We start from the raw sequence: 21,936 nt of genomic DNA on the forward strand, positions 1-21,936 counted from the left end.
AGCTCATCACTTTCCATCTTCATCTTAATCCCAATGTCTTAAGTTGTTTCCTTTTGCCATGAAACTCATCCTTGCCTTGATCAGTAAACTGTGCTTCTTGGTTTCATTTGGAATTTGTATTTGTGTTTTTGTTTTCCATTCGTTTATGTTTCTTTGGTTTGTAGTGTCAGAAGATGATGTTTTTTATGACAAACTGCCCTCGTTTGAAAGGCCCTGTGACATGCCTGCAGGTATGGTGCTAGCCGAGTGATCTCTAGATACTTAGATTTTTTTTTTTTTTTCAAATCCAAGCCATTTTCCATCTGAATGCTAGAAGCTTCATGGACATGCTCTTCACCTCATGAGACCCAGTGCCTCTCAGATATGTACCCTGTACATGTCCTGTCCATTGCAGACTCATGCCACTGAACCCGTCTTAAGTGGACATATTATAAAGCAGCAGGTTGCATGACAGTTCCTCAGGGGAAAGGCCCAAACCAGGTGAGAGGTCACGCTGTGTGAATTTTCAGAGGAAGAAGTGGTTTGAGCACGCAGAATCGGTGGACTGCCTTCTAATCTAACACGTAGCTCAGCACCATTGGAAGTCTCCCTTCTCTTTGGTACAGAGGAAAGGGTGTGTTGTGACTGAATGCCTAAGGCGGTTCCCATAGAGAGATGGGAGATCTCTGACATCATCTGTGAACTTTAAATTGACAGGCAATGCTGGTGTCATTGAAATGCTAAGCAAATGGCTGCCTACAAACAGCAACCCCAAGTTTATCAATGTGCCGACAAGCAAAGGGATGGCGTTAAAGATGAAAAGGATGCAGCAATTTGCTGAACAAAAGTTTGCCCAAATTAATGCAGTTAAAATATGCTGATAGCCATGCATGGCCAGGAAGACATCTGCTCCATGCATACAAGTGCCTAGCCTCAAGCTACCTACATGCGTGTCCATCCCTTCAGTCTCCATAGCTTTGTTTTGCCTTGTTTGCTCAATTAAAAACAAACAACAAACAAAATATTCAAAAAAACCTCTAGACTGTCAGCCTTCCCTTTTTCCTGCACGCTAACGGCATGCAGTGCCTCCTCCCTCCCTTCCCTGTAGTGAGATTAATTACCTGCTCTGTAACTCACATCGTGTCCTTCTCTCTCCCTTTCCTTAACCTTCCCCATCCCGCTTCAACTCCTGGCCAAACAGAGAATGAACAGCCTTCCCTCGTTTGGTTTGACAGAGGAAAGTTTTATTTGACTTTTGAAGGTAAGTAGTGCATAGCATACCAGATTCTAATTTACAGTCTCCTTTTGTTGTTTTTATTCTCTTTTAAAAATCTCCAAGTTTTCCCCAAAATTTCTGATCTTGCTTTCTCCAATTTAAAAAGAAAAAAAAAATGCTATGGCTACTTGGAAAGTATGAGTACTAAAGAAAGCATTTCATGAATTTGGTTTGTATGTGTTCTTCAATTTTTGATACTGAACGAAATTAAAGCGGATTTGCAGTTAACGGTTACTTCAGTAATGATGGCCAATTAAAAGCAGAACAAAACGGAACCTTCTTTGGCTAAGGAACTTGACTCTGTCAACCAGGCCCTTGCCTAATCCTTTTGCAAGTGTGTGTGGCAAACTTGAGCATGTTTAGAATCGGTATTACATTTAGCCTCGTTTAGAAAACTGACATTCCAGATACAGAATCCAGTCCTTTAAACTGTACGTGTGTGTGTGTGTGTGTGTGTTTGTGTGTGCGCGCGCGCGCACGCAAGCATGTATGTGTGTGTGTGTGACTTCCATGGGGATCAGAGAAACAGAAGAGACAAGGAGTGTTAGCAGAAGGTCTGGTCTGCATCTCCCCAAACTACAACTGCAGTGACTGCAGTAAAGCGGGCAGCTTACTGCTGAACTTGCCATTCTAGAAGGTTAAGAGAATACATGAAAATAAGATCAAAATTCTAAACTGGACGTCTGACCATTTGTTACACCCTCCATCAAGGGTTAGCACTCTCCTGTTCTGTGTTTGACTTCTAACTCATCTTCACAGTGAGTGACATTTATGCCATGGTCAAAAGATGGTTGAAAAAAAATTACAACGATATATGTCTATAATTTTCTTCTCCCTAGAATGGAATGTCAATTGAACTTGTCTTTGTGCTTTATGACAATGGGAACTTGAATGTGTGTTTTAATGCATTTTAAAAATTAGAATGGCTTGCGTGAACAGTATGAAATGTAGGCTCCTACAAGCAAATTTTGCTCAACAGAGAATTTTCCTTACAAGCTGGGAACCCATTAGTGCAGAGCAGCTTGCACGGCTGCAGGAAACATGGTCAGATCTCAAACCTTTCTGAAGTTGTTTCCCAGCATGAGCCAAGAACAAGGGCTGAGTGATTTCTCCTAAGCAGATGTCTTTTTCCCACAAACTTGGGACCGCCTACATTTTCTCTTTGAATCAGCTGAAATGAGAGGATCCAGGGGAGACTGCTGGGCTGGTGCTCTCCTGGGACCCCAGCACACATTGCCTGGAGCATTTGAGGCCACTCACATCTAGCTGGAGAGAACCTGCCCAAACCCAACCAAACAAAAAATGCCTGGGCATCATTCTACTGACAGCTACGTCAGTAAGGCGTAAGACAGAAGCAGCCGCTCCGGGATGGGCTGGAAGCGAAAGCACACACAGCTCGCACACACCTGTGCCTGCCAGAGCTCTAACTCATTCACTTCAGCCAGCAGCAAAGTCCACACTCACCTATTTAAGCCAGGAAATTAACTAAGGCAGTCATGTGCCTGGGTCAGCTTCTGGGTGTTTTCGCCTAGGGAAACCTGAAAAGACCGCAAAAATTATTGTCTGTCGTCATGATAAAATGATGTACAAGTTGCTGCCTTGTGTAACACCTTAGGAATATGACCCCGCCTTAATGCTTGTACTCCAAAACACCGTTCAGCACATTCTATTGAATGGCGTCTTGACACAGCTGTCCTAGGACACTCATGTTTGTTCACATTCCTTTTTTACGAATTACACTTCCCTCAATGCTTCCTCCAGAGGATGAGTGTGAAGGTCCTCCTGTCAAAATCTTCACTTGTTCTAAGTAGCTTTTCATTTATTTACTGACTTCTGAAAAATGTTTTTTTGTTGTTGTTGTTTTTTGTTTTTTTTTTTGTTTGTTTGTTTTTTGGTTTTTTTGTTTTTTTTTTTTTAGTGTTTAAAACTTCATTGTTCATTGTTTGTTCTTAAGTGTGATTAGGACTCTACACTCACCTAGTTATTGAGTCATTGAGGGGTCGGTGAAGAAACCAGTGAACATTGACCAGCGAATTTAGCTTGAAATGACGGGGTTCTTCACACTTGTTAACAAACAAGGTACAAAGCCTTAGACCAAGCTTCTGAATTACCATGCCTCTAAACATATCCCAATGCCTCTAAAAATGCCCCTTGTAAATATTTCACTAGAAAACTTAATGTTTTACATTGGGCATATTAAGAAAATGATGTAAATGTTAGTGGCTTTTTAAATCAACCACGAGGAAACCCTGGGTCTGGGAACAGGGTTCAGTTAGTAAAGACTTACCACACAAGTATGAGGACCAAGGACCTAGGCACCACAGTTCACACTGCAGAGGTAGAAACAGGAGGACCCCAGGAATCACTGGAGAGTCCCAGGTTCAACAAGAGACCCTACCTCAAAAGTAAGGTGCAGAGAAACTCAGGAATGTACCTATGGCCTTTGTCATTCCACACACGTGGGCACACGCCTACATGAACACCTACATGCACACACATACACACACGCACACATATACATACACACACACACACACACACACACACAAACACTATGTCTGGCTGCTGCAGCCATCCAGTATCCTCAGGTAGAAGGTAATTATATTTCCCTGACAAATCACTGCCTGATGGATATTACAATTCTGAAGTGCCTTTTAATGTCAAGATGTTTTCAAAAAAAAAAAAAAAAAAATGCATTGCCTCTCTCCTTGGATGACTTTTTTTTAACTATAAAAATCATCTTGCATCTGGTGGCAGAAATCAAACAACAAAGAAAAACCTTGCTACCGTGAGTTTTCTTGCATCTCAGACCTCCTCAGTGACCTGTGTCACACTATGCTCTGTGACGCTGCCCGCTGCCCTTCCTCCCGTGGGCACGGCCTCCTTAGCACCCATTGCCTACATGGTCAGCCTCGCTGCTGAACTCACACTCCCTCCCCTAACTGAATCCCAGCTCTCCCCAGGGACCAACGTTTCTCTGAAGCAGTTCTCACAGAGCATTCTCCACTTTGCTGTGGGTCTTATACCATGGGGCTGAGAGTCAGGCTTAAATGCTCACAGCCCTCTTTGCTTGTCAAAGCCTCCTGGATGTACACAGCAGCCGTTTGATCATCTGTAGGCTTGAAGTGCCAGGAACTTCCTTCTACTCATCTTCCTTTCCAAGCATCACCCGTGTGGCAATGACCTATCCAACGCATTGTCTCAAGTTCCTTCAGCCCCAACTTGGTCCCTCCTCTCTGCTTAGCGTCAGCACTGCAGAACACAGTGCTTACTCGCACGGTTCAGTTTAGCCACCTCATAATTGAAACTTGTCCTGCATCTTAGATACTGGGAGCTATGTTAGGCAATCATATTCTCCACAGCCTCTATTGAGCACTGAACGCACACAGGTGCCTTGCTGACCACTCCACTCCATAGTAGCAAAGAAAAAAAAAATAAGCCCGGTTGCTACAGAGCTTACATTCTGGCATACAGGCTAAAAATAAGGAGAGAAGTAAGTAGCCTATCTAGTATGGAGATGGTAATGAATTCTATGTGAAGAATAAAACGTGGGGGAGGCTGGAGCATATTGGGAGAAGTGAGGAAATAAATAGCAAACAAAGGAACAGCCACGCACTTGCTGTGTGTGAATCAGAAGTGTTCTCCTGTTCACCTTCACCGCTGAAGAAAATGAGGTTTGGGGAACATCTTTCCAGACCCTTATAGCCAGGCAGAGTAGGGATTTAAATTCCAGCTGCCTTTAGAGAGGCACCCTGCCCCACTCCCTCAGCCCACGGGACACACAGTCTCAACGGCAGAGCAGGGTTTCCCTCATTCCAGCCGTCAAGCTCTTTCATTCCCCAAACACAGCCTGCCTGTGCCTCACTGAAACTTCCTCTCCTATCCTCTGGACTCTGACTCCGCCCACAAGCCCCGTCTGTCAATCAAGCGCTTTCCTATATCCTGATTAGACTCCAGAGAGTGAAAATATGTCTCTTGGAGGACCTTGGTTATCTCTGCAATAAGAGTCATTCTTTTCCTCTGATCTTATGTTGTTTCTGTGAAACAGCATTCTAAATGTCTGACCAACAGAAAGAGGCTTTTTAATGCCCGTAATTGATCACTGGTAAGTCATAATGCAGAAAACACTCGCCACCACCCCTGTGTGTGTGTGTGTGTGTGTGTGTGTGTGTGTGTGTGTGTGATTGTCTCTTTCTTGTGTTTCTATGGATTGAACCCACAGCTCACAACCACTAGGCAAGTGCTCTGTCACTGAGCCCAGCCTCACTCACTTTTCTTTACACAGATTTGTATTGAAAACCTGTGAGAGTGTGGAAAGGCTCAATGTTTTTTTCTTATGTCACAAAGTTTCTAATTAGCTCACTTGGAAGTCATTAAAGAAAGGAAAATGTAGAGGTGTGGACAGTTTTATGGGAAGCGCTTGCTTTGCTAAATTCTTAGTGTTCTTCAAGTGGGAGGGGGTCCCCTGATGGTCCTTACTCCCCTCAGCTCCTTTTCCATCGGTGACACATTAGAATTAATGAGTACTCTGCAAAACTCATGGTGTTGAGTTGTCAGGACGGTGGGACAATGCGGGAACATAAAAGGCAGCAATTCTAGTCAGTCTCTGTTCTAAAGAAAAGCATAGTCCTTGCCCTTCTGGGACTTTATGTGTTGACTGCGCTGTGCATGTGACTCGTACAATCCTTTTAATTAATAATGAGGCTTTGTTTTACCATACTAAATCTGTTTGAAAGATTAAAGTGCAAGTGAAATCTGCAAAAGATTTAGGCTGTCCCATTTTCCCTTCATAATAAGCCAGTTGCCTGGCTCTGAGTATCCCTCAGCATGAACAAGTGGATGTTGGTGTGTTCTTACTTTCTGAAGACCTCTCCCCCACCTCCCTCATGTGTTGCGTAGCACAGACACGCTGCAGGCAGAGTGTACCCTATTCATCTTGTTGAACAAGATGTCTAGGCCAAATGGGGGTGGGGGGACTTAGGGAGGATATGAATGTCCAGAACTCATGTCAGAATCTCTCTGATTAAATGGCTGTGGAAAAGCTTAGTGATTGATAGCTTCTATACCAAGAGTATTGCCTGGCAGGGCATGCCTGAATAGTGAAATAGTGAATTATTTTATTATTATTATTATCATCATCACTATTACTGTTTTATTATTATATTGTATTGTTATTTTAGCACACCTAGGGTCCCGCTATCTTTGCCAGTAATGGTGTTACAAGATTTTTTGGATAACCCCGTACCACAGTTCACTTCTGAGCTAACCCTGCAATACCACAGCTCTGTGATCAGAGGTGCAGGAATTTGGGGAGCTTCTTCAAGATAACACAGAGTCAGTGAGTAAATCCATTCATAGGGTATTATTGTTAAGTAAGTTTCTGTTGGGCCCCGCAAGACCTCCTCATCTCTAGAATTTAATGTCACTTTGTCTTAGTTCTGTAAACTTCAAAGTGGCATGGTCCCAAGTGCAGGTTCCTGAGATGTGTCATGCTCAAAGGAAACTGAGCATGACCCAGCAGATTGAAAATACACCAAAAGCAAGAGACCGTCTGCTTTACCAAAGATAGAAGCTTTCATCCCTGAGAGAGGAGATGGACCCCAAATGCTCTTCATGCTTGCCTGGATACAGAAGTCAGTTGTAGAACAGGAAGAGCACAAAGCCATAAGCCCTAGGAAAAGGGCTGCTTCCTGGAGACAACTTGAAACCTGAAGCACGAGTTCGACACTTCCCTAGGGCGTGATTAACAGACCAGAAAAGCTAAAGGAGATTCAGTCACATGTTTCTTCCCTCAGTGGGTACAGCTCTTCCATGACTCTTCTTGGCTGTAAATCCCTGTGTTGGAATTATGAAGATCAAACAAAAATGGCCTCTGTCCTCTGGAAAGGTACAAGCACCAGGAATGCAGCACTTCTGGGAAAGCAGGTGTTAGCAAAAGCATGGGAGAGTTGCAAAACTTTAGAGAAGCACAAGGGCTTAACTGGGAAGAATCTGGGACATCTTGGAGGAAAGGGGGCTTGCTCCAGCTGACATTAAAGAACCAGGACTCTGAAAGCTCAGTGCTCTAGTTTGAAAGAGTGTCCTGAGCAGAGTTGAAATGAAAAACACCTGACTTGTACTCAGCAATGGTACAATCCTTGTGCAAGGTGAATTTTAAGGCTCTTTTGAGAGGAGGGGTGATATAAGCATCTTTGACATTTAGACTTAGAATCGGGGAGAAGTTAGGTCCAGGAAACTGGGAATCAACTGACTTAATACTTCTGTCATGATTTGAAAACCACCAATGCAGTAGCAACATTCCATATCTTCTAGCATGGGAGAAAAAAAGAGAAGGCTGAGTCCACCCGAGAAGGAGCCATTGACGACAGCCACACCCCTGGCCCTGCCAAGTGTCATTTGTTCTCAGAAGCTAAGCAGGACCCTGCCTGGTTAGTGTGTGGTTGAGAGATCCTGGGAGAGGTCTGCTGTTAATCAGGAGGAAGAAAGGAACAAACGGTGATACGTTCACAAAGATGGATTAAGGTTCCTGTGCAGCATACACTGAGGATAACTCCAAGAGGAAATGGACTGTAAAAACCAGGAGCAGTCTGCTGAGAGTGAAAGGCTCTGGATTCATAGACATGAAGTTTAGAGCAGCCTCAATGGAAGTTGCTCCATTGTGTTTCTCTTTAACAAACAAACAAACAAACAAACAAACAAAAAACATTGATTAGTTTTGAATGGGCCATTCAACAGTTATGCTTTTGTAGAAACTAGTAATGGCCTAGACATCTTGCTGTGTTTTCTCTGTTGTTTCTCCGTGCCTGTGGCAATGTCTGAACCTGGTGGCATGCTCAGTGTAACAACCTGACCACCAGAAAGGAAAACTGCAGAAGAAAAACATCAGCTCCTTCATGGCTGTTACTGCAAGTACAAGTTAACATGGGAGTTAACATGCTTCCTTCTCTTCCGACCTGCTGCCCATCGACACCTTCAGCACTCTCTTGAGTGTGGATCCCTCTCGGTTATGTAGTCTTACTTTATCTCTGCTTTTTCTCCCTCCTGACTCTCACACGTGAATGCTCTAAGCTGCACGTGAGACTAGAGCAATGCGTCTATCAAATAAAAATGAAATTATTCACAGAAACTTTAAAAATAATTCAGCCTTAAATTGTATATTTCTTTATATACTTCACTTTGTTTTTCATGTAGCAGGAGCTCGTGGAGGAAAAAAAAAACAAGTTAATAATCTTAGAGACATATAAGTCGTGTTGAAGGAATTGGCTGCCCCATTAGGACAGCCGATATTACAGAGTGGGACTAGCATACCTCCTTAAGGTAGGTTCAACATGCAGATGCCTGGCGGCTTGCTCACAAGCAAATCTGTGAAAGGAGTCAGGATTCTTTCCGTGCGCTCTCAAAATTAATTCTAATGGGAGTGTATGGACTGATGTTTTTTCGTCTTCGCTAACTGTAACAGGTAGGGAAAACGACGATCATATTGGTAGAACTCGGCTTTGGTGCTCTGCACTCATTATCAACATTACTTCTGGGACACAGCAGTCAGTACGAAGAGCATGTCCCCACCTTCCCTGTGCATAGAAGCCAGACATCAAATGTGCAGTGGCATTAACATATAAAGAACATTATTATTAAGGAGACAGGATGCTTTGCAGGCATCCATCAGTATCCTAGCCTGTTTTCCCTACTAACCTAAGAGGGCAATGAAGGAAATAGTGACTTAAATTCAGGTAGTCTTCTCTGAATTTTATTAATTGTTGCTGTGTTCACAACATTCTGCTATGTAGTCATATGCCATAGGTATATGTTACTGTAACTGTAAGTAGGTTTTATCCTAGATATTAGAAAGAAAAACCTCGTTAATTTATATCAATGTACTTGGTAATACATATTTATGCATGCATATATCAATTACATATGTAAGAAAGAAGCGGAATAGATTTTATGTCTGAAAGATGTGTGTGTGCGCGCGCGCGCGCGTGTGTGTGTGTGTGTGTGTGTGTGTGTGTGTGTGTGTGTTGTGTACATATACTGTCATACCGTTTAGGCCTTGGATTCTTGCTCCGGAAACTGAATAATAATGGCACCTCTCTTGTGACACTGTTGTCAGGATGAAAGGCCAGCCGCGGGTTCACTGGGAATGCAAAGCTCTCAGTACACCCTAGCTTTTACTACCATTGCCCAACTTCACGCATCCCTGGCTTGTGCCTTGGCTGTCTCTGTGTCAATTTTGCTCGCCCTCGAGAATTTTCTAGCATTTCAGGCTTCTACACAAACCATCCCACAACATGGTCAGCTCTGAGTTGCTACCTGACTTTCCCTTCTATGAACAAGTGTTTTTTTTGTTGTTGTTGTCATTTTCTTTGTCACTTATGACTGGACACAGAGTGCCACCCCTCTCCGCACCCGCCTCCACCAGAGCCGATCCTTGAAGCGACTTGAGACTAATAGTCCAGCTGGTGGTGCACTCCTGTGCCAAGGCACCTGGGAGACACGCGAGAAAACTCTTGTTGTCTTGTTCCTTTGTAAATCGTGGCACTTAGTGGATTTGACAGGTAATTTCAAACCTCCCTGAAGGAAAATGGAGGGTAAGAAAGCAGAGAAAACAGCTTTGCTGTTCAGCGGTCCTGGAGCTGCATCAGACAATGGCTGGCCAGTAATCTCTGCAGCTTTTATTTTTGCTGCGAGTCTTTTAGCAAAGACTGGCCGCAATTTCAGGTTGCATATTTCCATAACGAAATAGTCTTTTAGAGGATGGGGTTATGCCTCAGCAGTTGACGACATGTCTAGCATGTATGAGGCCTAGCACTACAAAAGGATAAAAGAAAAAGAGGGAGAGAACCTCCTTTATGAGCGAGCCACCTTAGAAAGGAGCAGTGACATAAATGAGTGGGGAGAGTATACTAGTGATATAAAGAGATGTAGAGACTTGGGATAAGATATCATTTTTAATATTTTGTTAAAAATCTTAAACACCATTCTGTACATATGTGTACACTTGCATACACACACACACACACACACACACACACACACACACACACACACACCAGCCCAGTGCTGCATTTATTTGATGCTACAGAGACACCTAATAGTACAGTGGTTTAACAGATTTTGAAATGCAAAATAAGCTTAAATATAGACAATGGTGACAGACAATACCCAAGCCACTGTCTCCCACACACCCATCAGAAATGAAATGTAAGCTTCAGATATTTGAATCGTGACTGGCATCAACAGTTAACTATTAACACAGAGTTTGGGCTTGGTTAAAAGTGTTTATCATCTTGACTTTGCATGCTTTTTTGCATCAGTGGCTTAATTTGACAATACATCAATGATGATACCAAGTGCTCTGTGGACGGGTGCGGCTTTTCTTTTGATAACATCTTGTTAAATGTTTCCAGAGCTAGGTTCTTGATACCGAGGGAAACATTACATAGACTTTAATCCACATTGATTTTGCAATACCTCTGTAAACCTCACAGTAGCTTTTAAACTCGTTACATTTATGGACCACGTCCATGTATGCTCACATATAAATCTAATCCTTATAAATGATAATACTTCATTACAGAAACCATACCAAGAATCGCATCTTATTTAAGAAAGAGTGGGGGGACAACAACTTTAAAAGTAAACAAAGTAACTAGGCAATACCTACCACCATTTATAGGAGAAATGTAACTCAAAATCAGAACATGGATGTGGCTCCGCCCATGAAGGCCTGGGTATGGTTTTCCTTGCCCACTGTGCTTGTCTTAATCCACTTCCAAATGGAGGCAAGACATGGCATTAAAGAGCTCAGTAAAAAAGTATTGATTTTTTAACTTTATTTTAGCACTTGATCTAAAAAAGAAAGAAAGGAAAGAAAAAAGAAGGAAGGAAGAAAAGGAAAGAAAGAACTATCCCATCTTATGACAGTTTGCATTAGCATTGTATTAAAGACAGGCCCTGAGGTATGGTTTGCTAAGTATGCTCCCTTCCCAGGCTTATTCCATCTTCAGAATCTGCATCAGTGGCTACTCATCCCTCACCTCTCCCACTTAGCCCAGAGTAACACTGCCCACTGCATGTTATTCAAAGAGCCCAGCGCTCTGCAATCTCAGTCGTCACTGTTGCTCCCTGTCATTCTCTCAGTGTCTCTCTTCCACTCTGGAGAAACCATAAAATAACAAACAAGTTCTGATATCACTCCCTTGCTGTCTCTCCAGCAATATACGTAATCACTTTAGTAGTTTCATAGTATCCAATGTATGTGCATCTGTGCCTTATTAATGTTTTTAGGTTTCTGCCTTTATGCAACATTGTGCAATCAGCAGCCTTGAATCTTGGATACTTGTCTCCTCCTGTTATGCACTGAGTCTTTGTTTCTTCCGTATGTTGGGCCATTCCCTGCTTTCTCCTAGTTAGGCACAAGGGTCATTTACCTCCAGCCTGCACGCCTGGTAGAATGACTAGTTGTCCTTTGCTCTGGTACCCAGGAATTACTACTAACTGGCCCTTTAGGGGTGCCACAGAGGTGTCAGCAGATGCCACAGCAGATGCTTTCCTAATCTGAATTAAGCACTCACGGCACAATGGAAGAAGGACAAGACATCAAGCAGCTCTGCCTCCCAGCTCCACCCTTTTTCCTGGCTCGATGTCAATCCTGACATCACTGAATGACTTAGAACCCATTTTATCCCCTGTAAAACAATGATGCTCGCCCTGCAAATGTCTTGTCTCAATTGAGAGTCGATCATTAGCTGGCAATGTAGTCTGAGGAGAGGGCCTGCCTAACATACCAGAGGCTCTGATTTTGATCCCCTATACTGCCTGCAATGGGGCGGTGGGGCTGTTCCACACTGACCTGTAATCCCGGACACTCCAGAGGTGGAATCTTGGGGGATAGCTAATACAAATTCTTCCTCCACATCAGCTACCTTGAGGCCCACCTGGGCTAAATTTTACCCCATCTCAGTCAGTAACTATACTAACACAGTTTACCCCTTCAAAGCATATAAACAGCATGGATTTATATTGGTATTTGGAGTTGGAAGTTATTGAAGGGCAGACATAAGAACTAAAATAACAAACACCGCACCTACCTTGAATCTTTCGTGAGCTAACAGCAGTACATTGTGGCATTAAACACACCTCGAATTTCATGCATTTCTCCTTTGTAAATTGTAGTTAATATTACATTCCCCTCTATTCTAAGTTCCATGAAGGACAGGTCATTGCCTCCTGCATTCCTGTGTATCTTTCAGTCCCTGTACAATGCCTAATGATTTCAGAAAGTCACACTTGAGTGGAAGGTTCTGGATTATTCAGATTATTTCCCTGTTCATTTTAATAAAAGAAACATGCTTGCAAACAACTTTTATAGCCTGTCGTGATACAAATACTACATCAAGCAACTTAAACCAATACACTAAGGACCTGTTTAGTTAAACATGTGTGCACAGAAACAGTCAAGAAAACCAGTTGAGGGATGAGAGGAATCTGCAAATTCCCATTGTACCAAAATCCCCAAGCCCCTCTTTATTTTCTACCTAAACGTCTATTCTAACTCAAAGACTGAACTATAGTTCTAAAAATCTTACCAGTATTCACCATGACAAAAGCCATGACAGCAAACCCTCAGTGCTCTTCAAGTGTATACCAATTAAGGACCTGAGAATCACTGCCTCTCGTGGGTAGTGTCAATTTTCACTATACTATTTTTATTGATGCTACTTTGAAGATGAGGAAAAAGAGTCACAGAGAAATCACCTTGTCCCTAGTGGGAACCAAGACTTCATACCGGGGTGAATGTGACTGTGGAGCCCAGGCTTCTTTTGTTAGTCTCGGGGTCACGTCCCCTCACTTGGCAGTTCACTGTAGGGTCAACAAAGCACTTGCAAGGGAACACTGCTTATGCTCCTATTGCATGCACTAGTATTTAGCTTTTCATTGGTTTGTCTTATGTCTATATGTGTGTGTCTCCACCACTATCTTATACACAGCAGAGTCTCTGTGTGAATGTCAGACACTCATCCCTCCAGGGAAGGAACACTGTTTTCAGAGCATCCGTTCTCTTAGAAAGGGATGTTTGTGGAGGGACAGACACAAAAGCATTCACTTACAGCCAGCCACTCTGAGCACAACCTCCATGTGATACACACTGGCGCTCTTCACAATTAAAAATGATCTACACCTAGTTTGGTCATACAACTCTATAGAAATAAATTCTTTTATCTGCAGGAAATGATGCAAGGGGAAAGATTTAATAATATAAAGATAAATTTAGGTTACTACGCAGAAATGTCCTAACATTTGGAAAAGGTAAAAAGCTGTTGAAAATGATATATAGACCAGATTGTGGTGACAAAAAAAAAAAAAATGTAAAAAAAAAAAAAAAGTAAAATACAAAATGCTCTATTAATTGCAAAGTACAAGCCGATGAAGGAATTATTATAAATTGTACATCTTCTAAGATCAAAGGGTTCTCTTTAAATACTTATCTTTTATACATTTTTGCTTTTGTGGCTTAATTGCTCAGAGCCATAAGGATGATTACAGTGTCCAAGAAGTGGACACAGAAAGAGCAGAAGGTTCTAGGGGGCAGTATGAGGAGTGAGGTGACAGAGAGAGAGATGAGTTAGAGCCTTCGTGACATCATCACATTCCAGATTTTGGTCTGCCTCCTGGTGCCTTCTGCTGAGCTATAACATAACAAAGCACATGCTAAACAAAGGCAGTGAAGCCGTCCCAGTAACAATATGCATCAGTACAGCCCAGACTACCTGAGATCTTCAGGACCCCAAAACAGGAAGACAACCAACTAAACACCCAGTTGTTTTATTTCTTCCACATACTCATACACTGAGATAGTTTTTTTTTTTTTAAGAACCACAATTGTTTGCCTCATTTGTTTCAATGTTTTTGTTTTGTTTGTTTTGAACTTTCAGACAGACTCAGTCTGTAGCCCAGGCTGCCCACAACTTGCCATCCTCCTGCTTCAGCCTCCTGGATGCTGACATCACAGATATTCCTCACCGTGCCCAGATTGTTTGGCAATTTTTCAATGTTAATATGTAGGAATTTCATATTTATTTTTGTTTCCCATCAGTTTCAGCTCAACTTTTTAAAAATATCTTGAGCACGTCAGTAAACCTATCTACTCAGATAACTTACATGCTGTCTTAATTTGCAACACTCATAAAAAAAAAATGGCTAATAATCGATGCTGTGATGGGAGAAGCACTACTCTAAATGCTATAATTGTTTTTAACCCCTCACAACAGGCCTGCAAAATGGTTGTGATTGTGTCGTTTCTGCCAAAAATAATTTAGACAAGAATCAGGGAAAAAAGTAATCCCAGGCTTGATACCAACTCCCATTCTCCCAGCCACTCCCCAGGATCAATGCTGAATGTCTGTTCTAGTATCCACACTGCTACCACCTCCACCACTCGCCCCCCCCCCCCCCCCCCCGATAATTCTGGTAATAAAAGCTCAGTCTGTGGCTAGAGCCCCAGACCACACACAACAGAGTTCTTTCTCAGCAGACATTAGCCAGAGATCCATGCTCACACACAGTATGACACATGTATGACAATTACACATGTAATTGTCAGTTCACTTTAAAAGACCATTACCCTCCTAAGTCTCACCACTTTATTCACAAAATTAAAAAAATAAAATCATGGCTAGTAAAATGCCCTGCAGTTTTGAAAAGTAACATGTCCATAATATTTCTCTTTCTCTGCTAACATTTGCATCTCTCATCAATTGTATTGCTTGGCCTGGAGAGATAGCTCAGTGCATAAAAAATGCTTCTAGACCAGGGTTCAGGGTCCTCAGCGCTGAGGAAAAGCCAGGCATGGCTCTGTATGCCTCTGTAACTTTAATACCAGTTGGGGAGCAGGTAGGTCCCAGGCGCTTGGTGCCCGGATAACTGAGTGGAAACTTCAGGTTCAGTGAGGAATCCCTGTCTCAGAAAATGAGGCAGAAAAAATGACTGAGGAAGACATGTGATGTCAATCTCAGGTCTCTACATGCACAAACAAGGCAGTACACACACACACACACACACACACACATACACACGCACACACACACACACTACATTTGAAATAAGTTTTCTCCTACACATATTTGTCTCCGTCATTAAATTATGCACCACGCTATAGCTAACATGACCTAAATGTAGAACACACCCCTCAAGCTCCCCATATCACATACCTCATGGGTCTCTCATTTTCTAGGGGAGTGTTCCAATCTCAGTTCCAGGGACCTCAAAGACCTCAAGGAATCAATTCTCCTACTTCAGATTGAACAAATGTTGCATCTATGTGCACTTTGCTCTGAGACATATCCAGAGGTTCTCATGTAGAGTCTCAAAGGAGAACTATTTTAGTGTCTGTTTTCAGGTATAAAGATAAATTTCCAAAAATATTTGTATAAAACTCTTTGTCACTTAATTCCTAACCATCCATGCAGTTTTATTTTGTTATTTTGTTTCTTCTTGCACCAAAGTTTTAAAGCATTTGTTGAGTTATTCTATTTGGTTACAGATTTCTTTTACTACCTTACCAAACTCCCAAGTTCCAGTCACATGGAAACCATGATCTCGCTATAACGGTAACAGCCCAGCAGCCTAGCCTCTGTCCACTCTGGCCCACGTGCTACCATCAGCTAAGGAAGCCATTGTCTTCCGGGATCTATTCACCACTCTATAAATACCAGAAGTGATGAGGAAGCAAATGAATTGAGCGACACTATTATAAAATCATTTCTTCTGTTTATTCTTATTTTAGTATTTATAAATGTGTAAACATCACCTTTCTGAGATCTAGCAAAGGGTGATTGCACATGTTCTTAAGGAAAGGTTGCTATCATCTTGGGTCTATATGAGGAAGTCTGCAGCCTTGAGGCCCAAGGCATGCATACTCCAACTGACTGCAATTGTTTTCTTGCCCCAAATGCCCCTGTCATTACCCACTAAGGAAACAATATAGTCCTCAGAACCTAAAGTCTGAATTCACACATACTTCAGTACCAATCTTAAATATCTTTGTGTATCAGCTAGACAAGACTAAGCAAGCTGTAGAAACTCTTTGAGCTCTAGTCCTGTCTTAATTGACTCACTGTTACTGTGGCAAAATGTTTAATATATTCAACTTAGGGGCTGGAGAGATGGCACTGACCGCTCTTCCAAGGATCCAGATTTAATTCGTAGCAGCCGTAAAGCAGCTCACAGCTGTGTGTAACTCCAGTTCCAGGAAATCTGACACCCTCACACAGACATGCATGCAGGCAAAACAACGACTCACATGAAATGAAAATTAAAGATATTCAACTTAAAAGGAAGAAAGGTTCACTTGGGGTGACAGTTCGGTGGCCCCGTGCTCTAGGCCTGTGATGGCACACTATATCAGATCAGAAATATGTATTGGAGGAGGCATGTTCACCTCATGGTAGCCAAAGAGCAAAGACTTATACAGGAAAGGGTTAGAAATCTCAATATCTCCTTCAAGAGCATACTGCCAGGGACATAAATTCCTTCCATGTGGCCTTCATATCCTAGGGGTTTCACCGTATCCTGGCAGCGCTGCAGGCTGGGAGCTGTGCCTGTAATATCTGGGTGGTTTGCTAAATGGTCACCATGCTTATGACTTACCTAAGGCACAGAGTCAATGTGAAGGAAATAACGGTGGGAGAGGTCTGCTGGTGTGAGTGATGATGGGGATGGGGATGATGCTGAGTGTGAGAACGGTAATAACTGCACAGGGAGCGACAATGATGACAGCAGTGAGCAACGGCGATGATGCCGGGAACAGAGGCCTTGTTTAACTCATCTTGAGCATCCTCGGCATCTACAGTAGAGCCTGATACACGATGCTAACAAATCTTTGTTAAATCGATGACCTACTACCGAGTACCAAGAGCCGAATGCCAAGATACTACCAAATACTAAGAGCTGAGGGAAGATAGAAAAAGTGGGGGAGGTTTGTCATGAACTAGAATGAGCAGGAAAGGTTGTGTTGAGGAGGAAGATAGATAAAGGATGGTTTTACACCTATGCTACATTGCATGTAGCATAGCCAAAATAGAAGATAAGCATCTTTGTTTGGCATTAAGGTAAAGCAGTGAGCATTGAATGTAGAATACTGTCCATGTTCGGTACTATGCCTAGGAACTAGTATCAAAGGCAGAAAACTACACTTGGTGCTTTTGAAGCTATGTGTTGCAGCAAATCAGTGCAATTAAATGTTTCTTGTAGACAAACCTGTTGCTGAAAATAAAGGGTACTGGGCTAAGAATGTTTATTATTTGTCCTGTAATTATTACGGCAGTATATCTAACCCGCTATCACAATCAATAAAAGACACATTCACCTGCTAGATTTTAGAATAGCCTTATTTCACCTGGAGCAGGGCAGATATTAACCCTCCAAACTATCTTTACCTCCCAGCCTCATCCCAGGCTACTTCCTACCCATAATTCCATAAATACTTGTTTATTCTTCATGTGGGCCAATTCCTCCATCCATGCAAGCCATGTGCTTCTCCCATGCTAACCCATGACCACATGCTTTTTCCTTCTTCCTCCTCCTGTACTATCTCCTTCCCAGGCTCCTCTCCTGTCCCCAAAACCCAGGAACCTTTGCCACGCCTACCCCATTTGCCCTGCCCAGGTGTGTCAGCCTTTTATTGGTCGAACAGGAATAAGTTTTTTAGGCAAGGTTACAAATATCACTTTGGGGGACGTGAGTGTCTGCTTGCTGTCTTCTTGGGGAGCAAATCAATGAACACTCAAATACAAAGCACCTGACCACGCCGTCACACAAACCTCGCAATACGATGGTAAAAATGCAAGCTTTGCAGGAAAGCAAATCTAGATTCGGATTTCTGTTTTACCGCTCGAATAACTGTATTATCTCGGACAAGGCAGTTTAAACTTCAGCTCCCTGCCTCTCCCGCAGGGCAAGGGGAAGATGGAGTTAAGCACCCTGTGGCAGGCAGGCATTGCCCTACCTGACACACAGCAGGTGGTCAGTGACCCCAGAGAGACTGATATCACCACCAAGGGTGTGAGTGGTGCGCTCTTTTGTCTGTGCCAAGTCAACGCGTACGTTCTGGTGGCATATGTTCTAGGCAAGAAGCTTGACCTCGCTGAGTGTGAGGGCAACTGAGCTTTTTTTCAAACTGGAATCGTGTAGAGAAGGGCTGTGAGCGATGGAACACCACTTGACCGTCTCTTCCAAATGAAAAAGAGTGCAGTTTCCAACCTGAGCGCTTGACTGGTGGACCGCTCTACCGGGAAACAGGAAACTAACTCTTCCCTCTATTAACCACCCGCTGCGCAAACTGTCATGCAAATACTGCCCCTTGCTTTATGCAGAATGTTTATGAATCCCCGTGACTTCATTTGCTTGGATTTTCCTCCGTAGTGAAGTAACTTAGTCAATGTCAAGTGTGTTTGTGTATAAACCAGCCAAATATTTCCTCTTAAATACTTGTGCTCTGAGTTGAACACACAGCTACTGTGTAATCACGTTTTTAGTAAGAGACACCCTCAACCCTTTAGCGAGATCTAGTTCCATGAATTTGTTCCTTTTACATAAGCCTCAAATAAATGGAAGTATTTCATCTCACCCAGGTTCTTCCAGGGGACCCAGTCCTCTAACTATGGGGGCCCAGGACACCCTCCCGGTTGCAGCAGCATTCACAGAAACTGTCAATGCCTACTTCAAAGGAGCAGATCCAAGCAAGTGAGTATGGGATAAGGCCTTTTGTCTTCTTGAAACCTTATTCTATTTAGTGTGGGGTGGAGAGGGTGGAGGATACTGCACATGTAACTGTCCTGCCTTCTGAGGAAGAGTTCTAGGGAGCAGATCCATAAATTCTAAAAATTCGCTCAAATTATATTGCATATCCTTTTTGTTAAAAAAAAAAAAAAAAAAGACTGTCTCCCTATGTAGCCCTGGCTGGTCTGGGGCTGGCAACAGAGAGACTGGCTTTGAACTCATAGAGATCTGTCTGCCTCTACCTCCCACGTGCTGGCTTAAAGACGTGAACCATGTCTTGTGTGTGTGTGTGTGTGTGTGTGTGTGTGTGTGTGTGTGTGTGTGTGTGTATGTGTGTGTGTGTGTGTGTGTGTGCACGCACAGAGAGCTATACCGCTCTCAACGCTTTGGAACAAAGGGAATCCTGACTCCAAAATCTTGGCAGGAACTATTAATCCACACTACACCAAACACTTTCACCAGACTACTGCCAGCTGTCTCATTAGTTTAATTCATGACCTGAATTCCATCAATAAACAAATGGAAACCTAAGTGAGAGATGAACTGCTCTTATTTATTTTTTCTCACTCACAAGAACAGGGCTTTAAAAACCTTACAATCTAGGACAAGAAGAATGAGAAGCAATAGGTGTGCTTACTGATGACATTACAAATTTTATTAAAAAGTGAGAATTAAACACAACTGGAGCAGCACATTTTAAGTGGGCACGCACATGAGAAAATATGAATCCTCTCTCCCCTTCTCAACATTATTTTGAAAAGCCTAGCTCTGCTGATACCCTTCTAGAAAACCAATGTAATTAGTAACTCCAGCCCCAAAGCATCCTACCCAGTCACCAGCTCTTTCAGGCTTCCTGGGTGCCATGGCTCTTTCAACAACTAGGTTTAATTTTTAGGGCCATAATAATACACAGAAACAAACGCTAGGAGACTAGGGTTGATCCAGAGAGGCTCAACTCCAGGACATGAGGAAAAGACAGGGCTTAGGAGTAAGAGAGGAGAGAGGCTCATACAGAGCACATAAAAACTATCAGCTTAAGATGATAAACACTTGCTACATACATGTTAGGATTGTAGACGCTGCTAAAACAAAGAGTTTGTACAACTGAGTCAGAAGGACCACTCACCGCTGACCGATGGATGCCTTGAACACTGAGGCTGATAAGAACTAAGAAAAGCACAAGCATATATTTAAAAAAAAATTTTTTTAAGGAATGTGGAGAGAATGCATACACTGTAGCGAAAATCCAGAAAGAAGCACACAATGGGTCCTTTTCTGCTTGCTTTCTAATCGGCTCCCGTTCACTCACCTGCTGATGTATTTAGGGATGTAATCGGTCTTCCCATCTTCCACTTTGGCCTCTCTGAAATCCATCCCCATTCTAGCACATCACTCCCATGCTCCATTTCATCTGTTCATAGGGAAAACTCTACTCAGTTTTTCACACTAGGATCTGTGCTGTCCTGGTGTTCTGCGCTCTGTTGGTACAGAGCTTCCATCCACACCCCGTCACCCCCTCTCTGATCTAGCCTAGCTCACTCCCTCCTCCCTTATCTACATCCCTCCCTCCATATTCTCTCCACTTAAACCACATTAGCCTAGAGCTGTTTCTCTTTTTTTGCCCCACTCTGTCTCCCACTTGGTCTATCTATCTATCTATCTATCTATCTATCTATCTATCTATCTATCTATCTCCACCTCTATCTTTCTATCTGTTTTACTGAAGTTTTCTCCCATGTATCTGAGCAGCTTGTCCCCTTCATTTTGTTTTTTTAACGAATTTATCAAACAGAGCTTCTCACTGAGCCCACAGAAAGCAGCACTCTTCCTCCTCTCTCCCCAGCACTTCCTCTCTCCCTACCTCCCAGCTCCTCCTCCTCCTCCTCCGCCCTCTCTAATAGCTCACACACACATTGTTTTCCTGTTGTTCATTATCTGTCGCTCCCTGCCCACTGGAATGGAGCTCCGAGAGCTGGATTTTGACTCCTTTCTCCATTGTTGTGTCTTCAGCATCAAAACAAGGCTGGGTTGCTAAATGGCTCAGGCTGCCTCCCTCAGCTAAGTTCTGCAGAATGGTTATTCTGCACCAACCATTGTAACTAGGCAGAAGGGACACAGTTAAAGACATCCAGGATGGGAAATAAGACTTGCAAGTGAAAGAATCCAGAGTCTGATGTAGCAGAGGTGTGAATACTTATGCAATGGAAGACAAGTCCTTAATATTTTGACAGCACAATTTTCTTTAAAAAAAAAAAAATCTGTCTAAATGTCTCTGTCCTCAAAAAGGGTGAAATAAGGAGGGTGAATGATTAGGATAGTAAGGAACACTTCAGAAAGGGTCCTTTGAACTGAGGGTGGAGTTGAAAGGAGAAAGATTTTTCGTAGTATATAAGCCAAGTAGGTTGACTAATTAACCAGCTCAGGCTCACACACACAGAGTATGCTCATGAAAAAGCTGTGTGCTAAGTGGGAGAGATGTCCTTATGCCCTCCCATACTTCAGAGTCACAAAACTCCTCACTGGAACCGTCTGCAGATTCGGTAGCCCAGCTAGAGAATCCATTGCTGCCTGTGGCAAGAGGGAAGGAAGAGCCAGTTTGTAAGTCACATGATACTTGACTTGGGGTTTTCTTCATTCTTTCTAAATGCTTCATTTGTGAGGGTTTATATGGCTTTAGGCTTTATTCAAAAATTGATTTCTACTTTCATTTCTCATTTTAAATTTCCTAATGCAGATTCACATAACACATTGAGACTACATCAAATGCTGATAGAAACAGCCATTGAGGTAAAAAATATTTTCATAGAAAAAAAAATCCACATCAAACAAACATGGAATTTAGTAATCCGTAATTAACAAAATTCTAAATTTTCATTTAGTGAGCATGCAGAAGATTAAGGAAA

At 42.7% G+C, this 21,936-nt stretch overlaps 1 protein-coding gene across 22 annotated transcripts in view; it reads left to right on the forward strand.

Annotated features, from left to right (window-relative positions):
- The window catches only part of Sgip1 (SH3GL interacting endocytic adaptor 1), a 184,983-nt gene that overhangs the window by 149,957 nt on the left and 13,090 nt on the right, over window positions 1–21,936 (forward strand). For 8 of the 22 annotated variants that reach the window (XM_055628846.1, XM_055628845.1, XM_055628853.1 and 5 more), the window contains 3 exons: window positions 165–230; window positions 1,181–1,240; window positions 18,886–18,997. In XM_055628846.1, coding sequence (XP_055484821.1) covers window positions 165–230; window positions 1,181–1,240; window positions 18,886–18,997 — 238 coding nt within the window. The remainder of the gene's footprint in view (window positions 1–164; window positions 231–1,180; window positions 1,241–18,885; window positions 18,998–21,936) is intronic. The other 14 variants (XM_055628849.1, XM_055628855.1, XM_055628862.1 and 11 more) reach the window with 2 other exon arrangements.

Source organism: Psammomys obesus, unplaced genomic scaffold, assembly GCF_907164565.1.
Source record: "Psammomys obesus unplaced genomic scaffold, mPsaObe1.curated_primary_1811, whole genome shotgun sequence".
Lineage (NCBI taxonomy): Eukaryota > Metazoa > Chordata > Mammalia > Rodentia > Muridae > Psammomys > Psammomys obesus.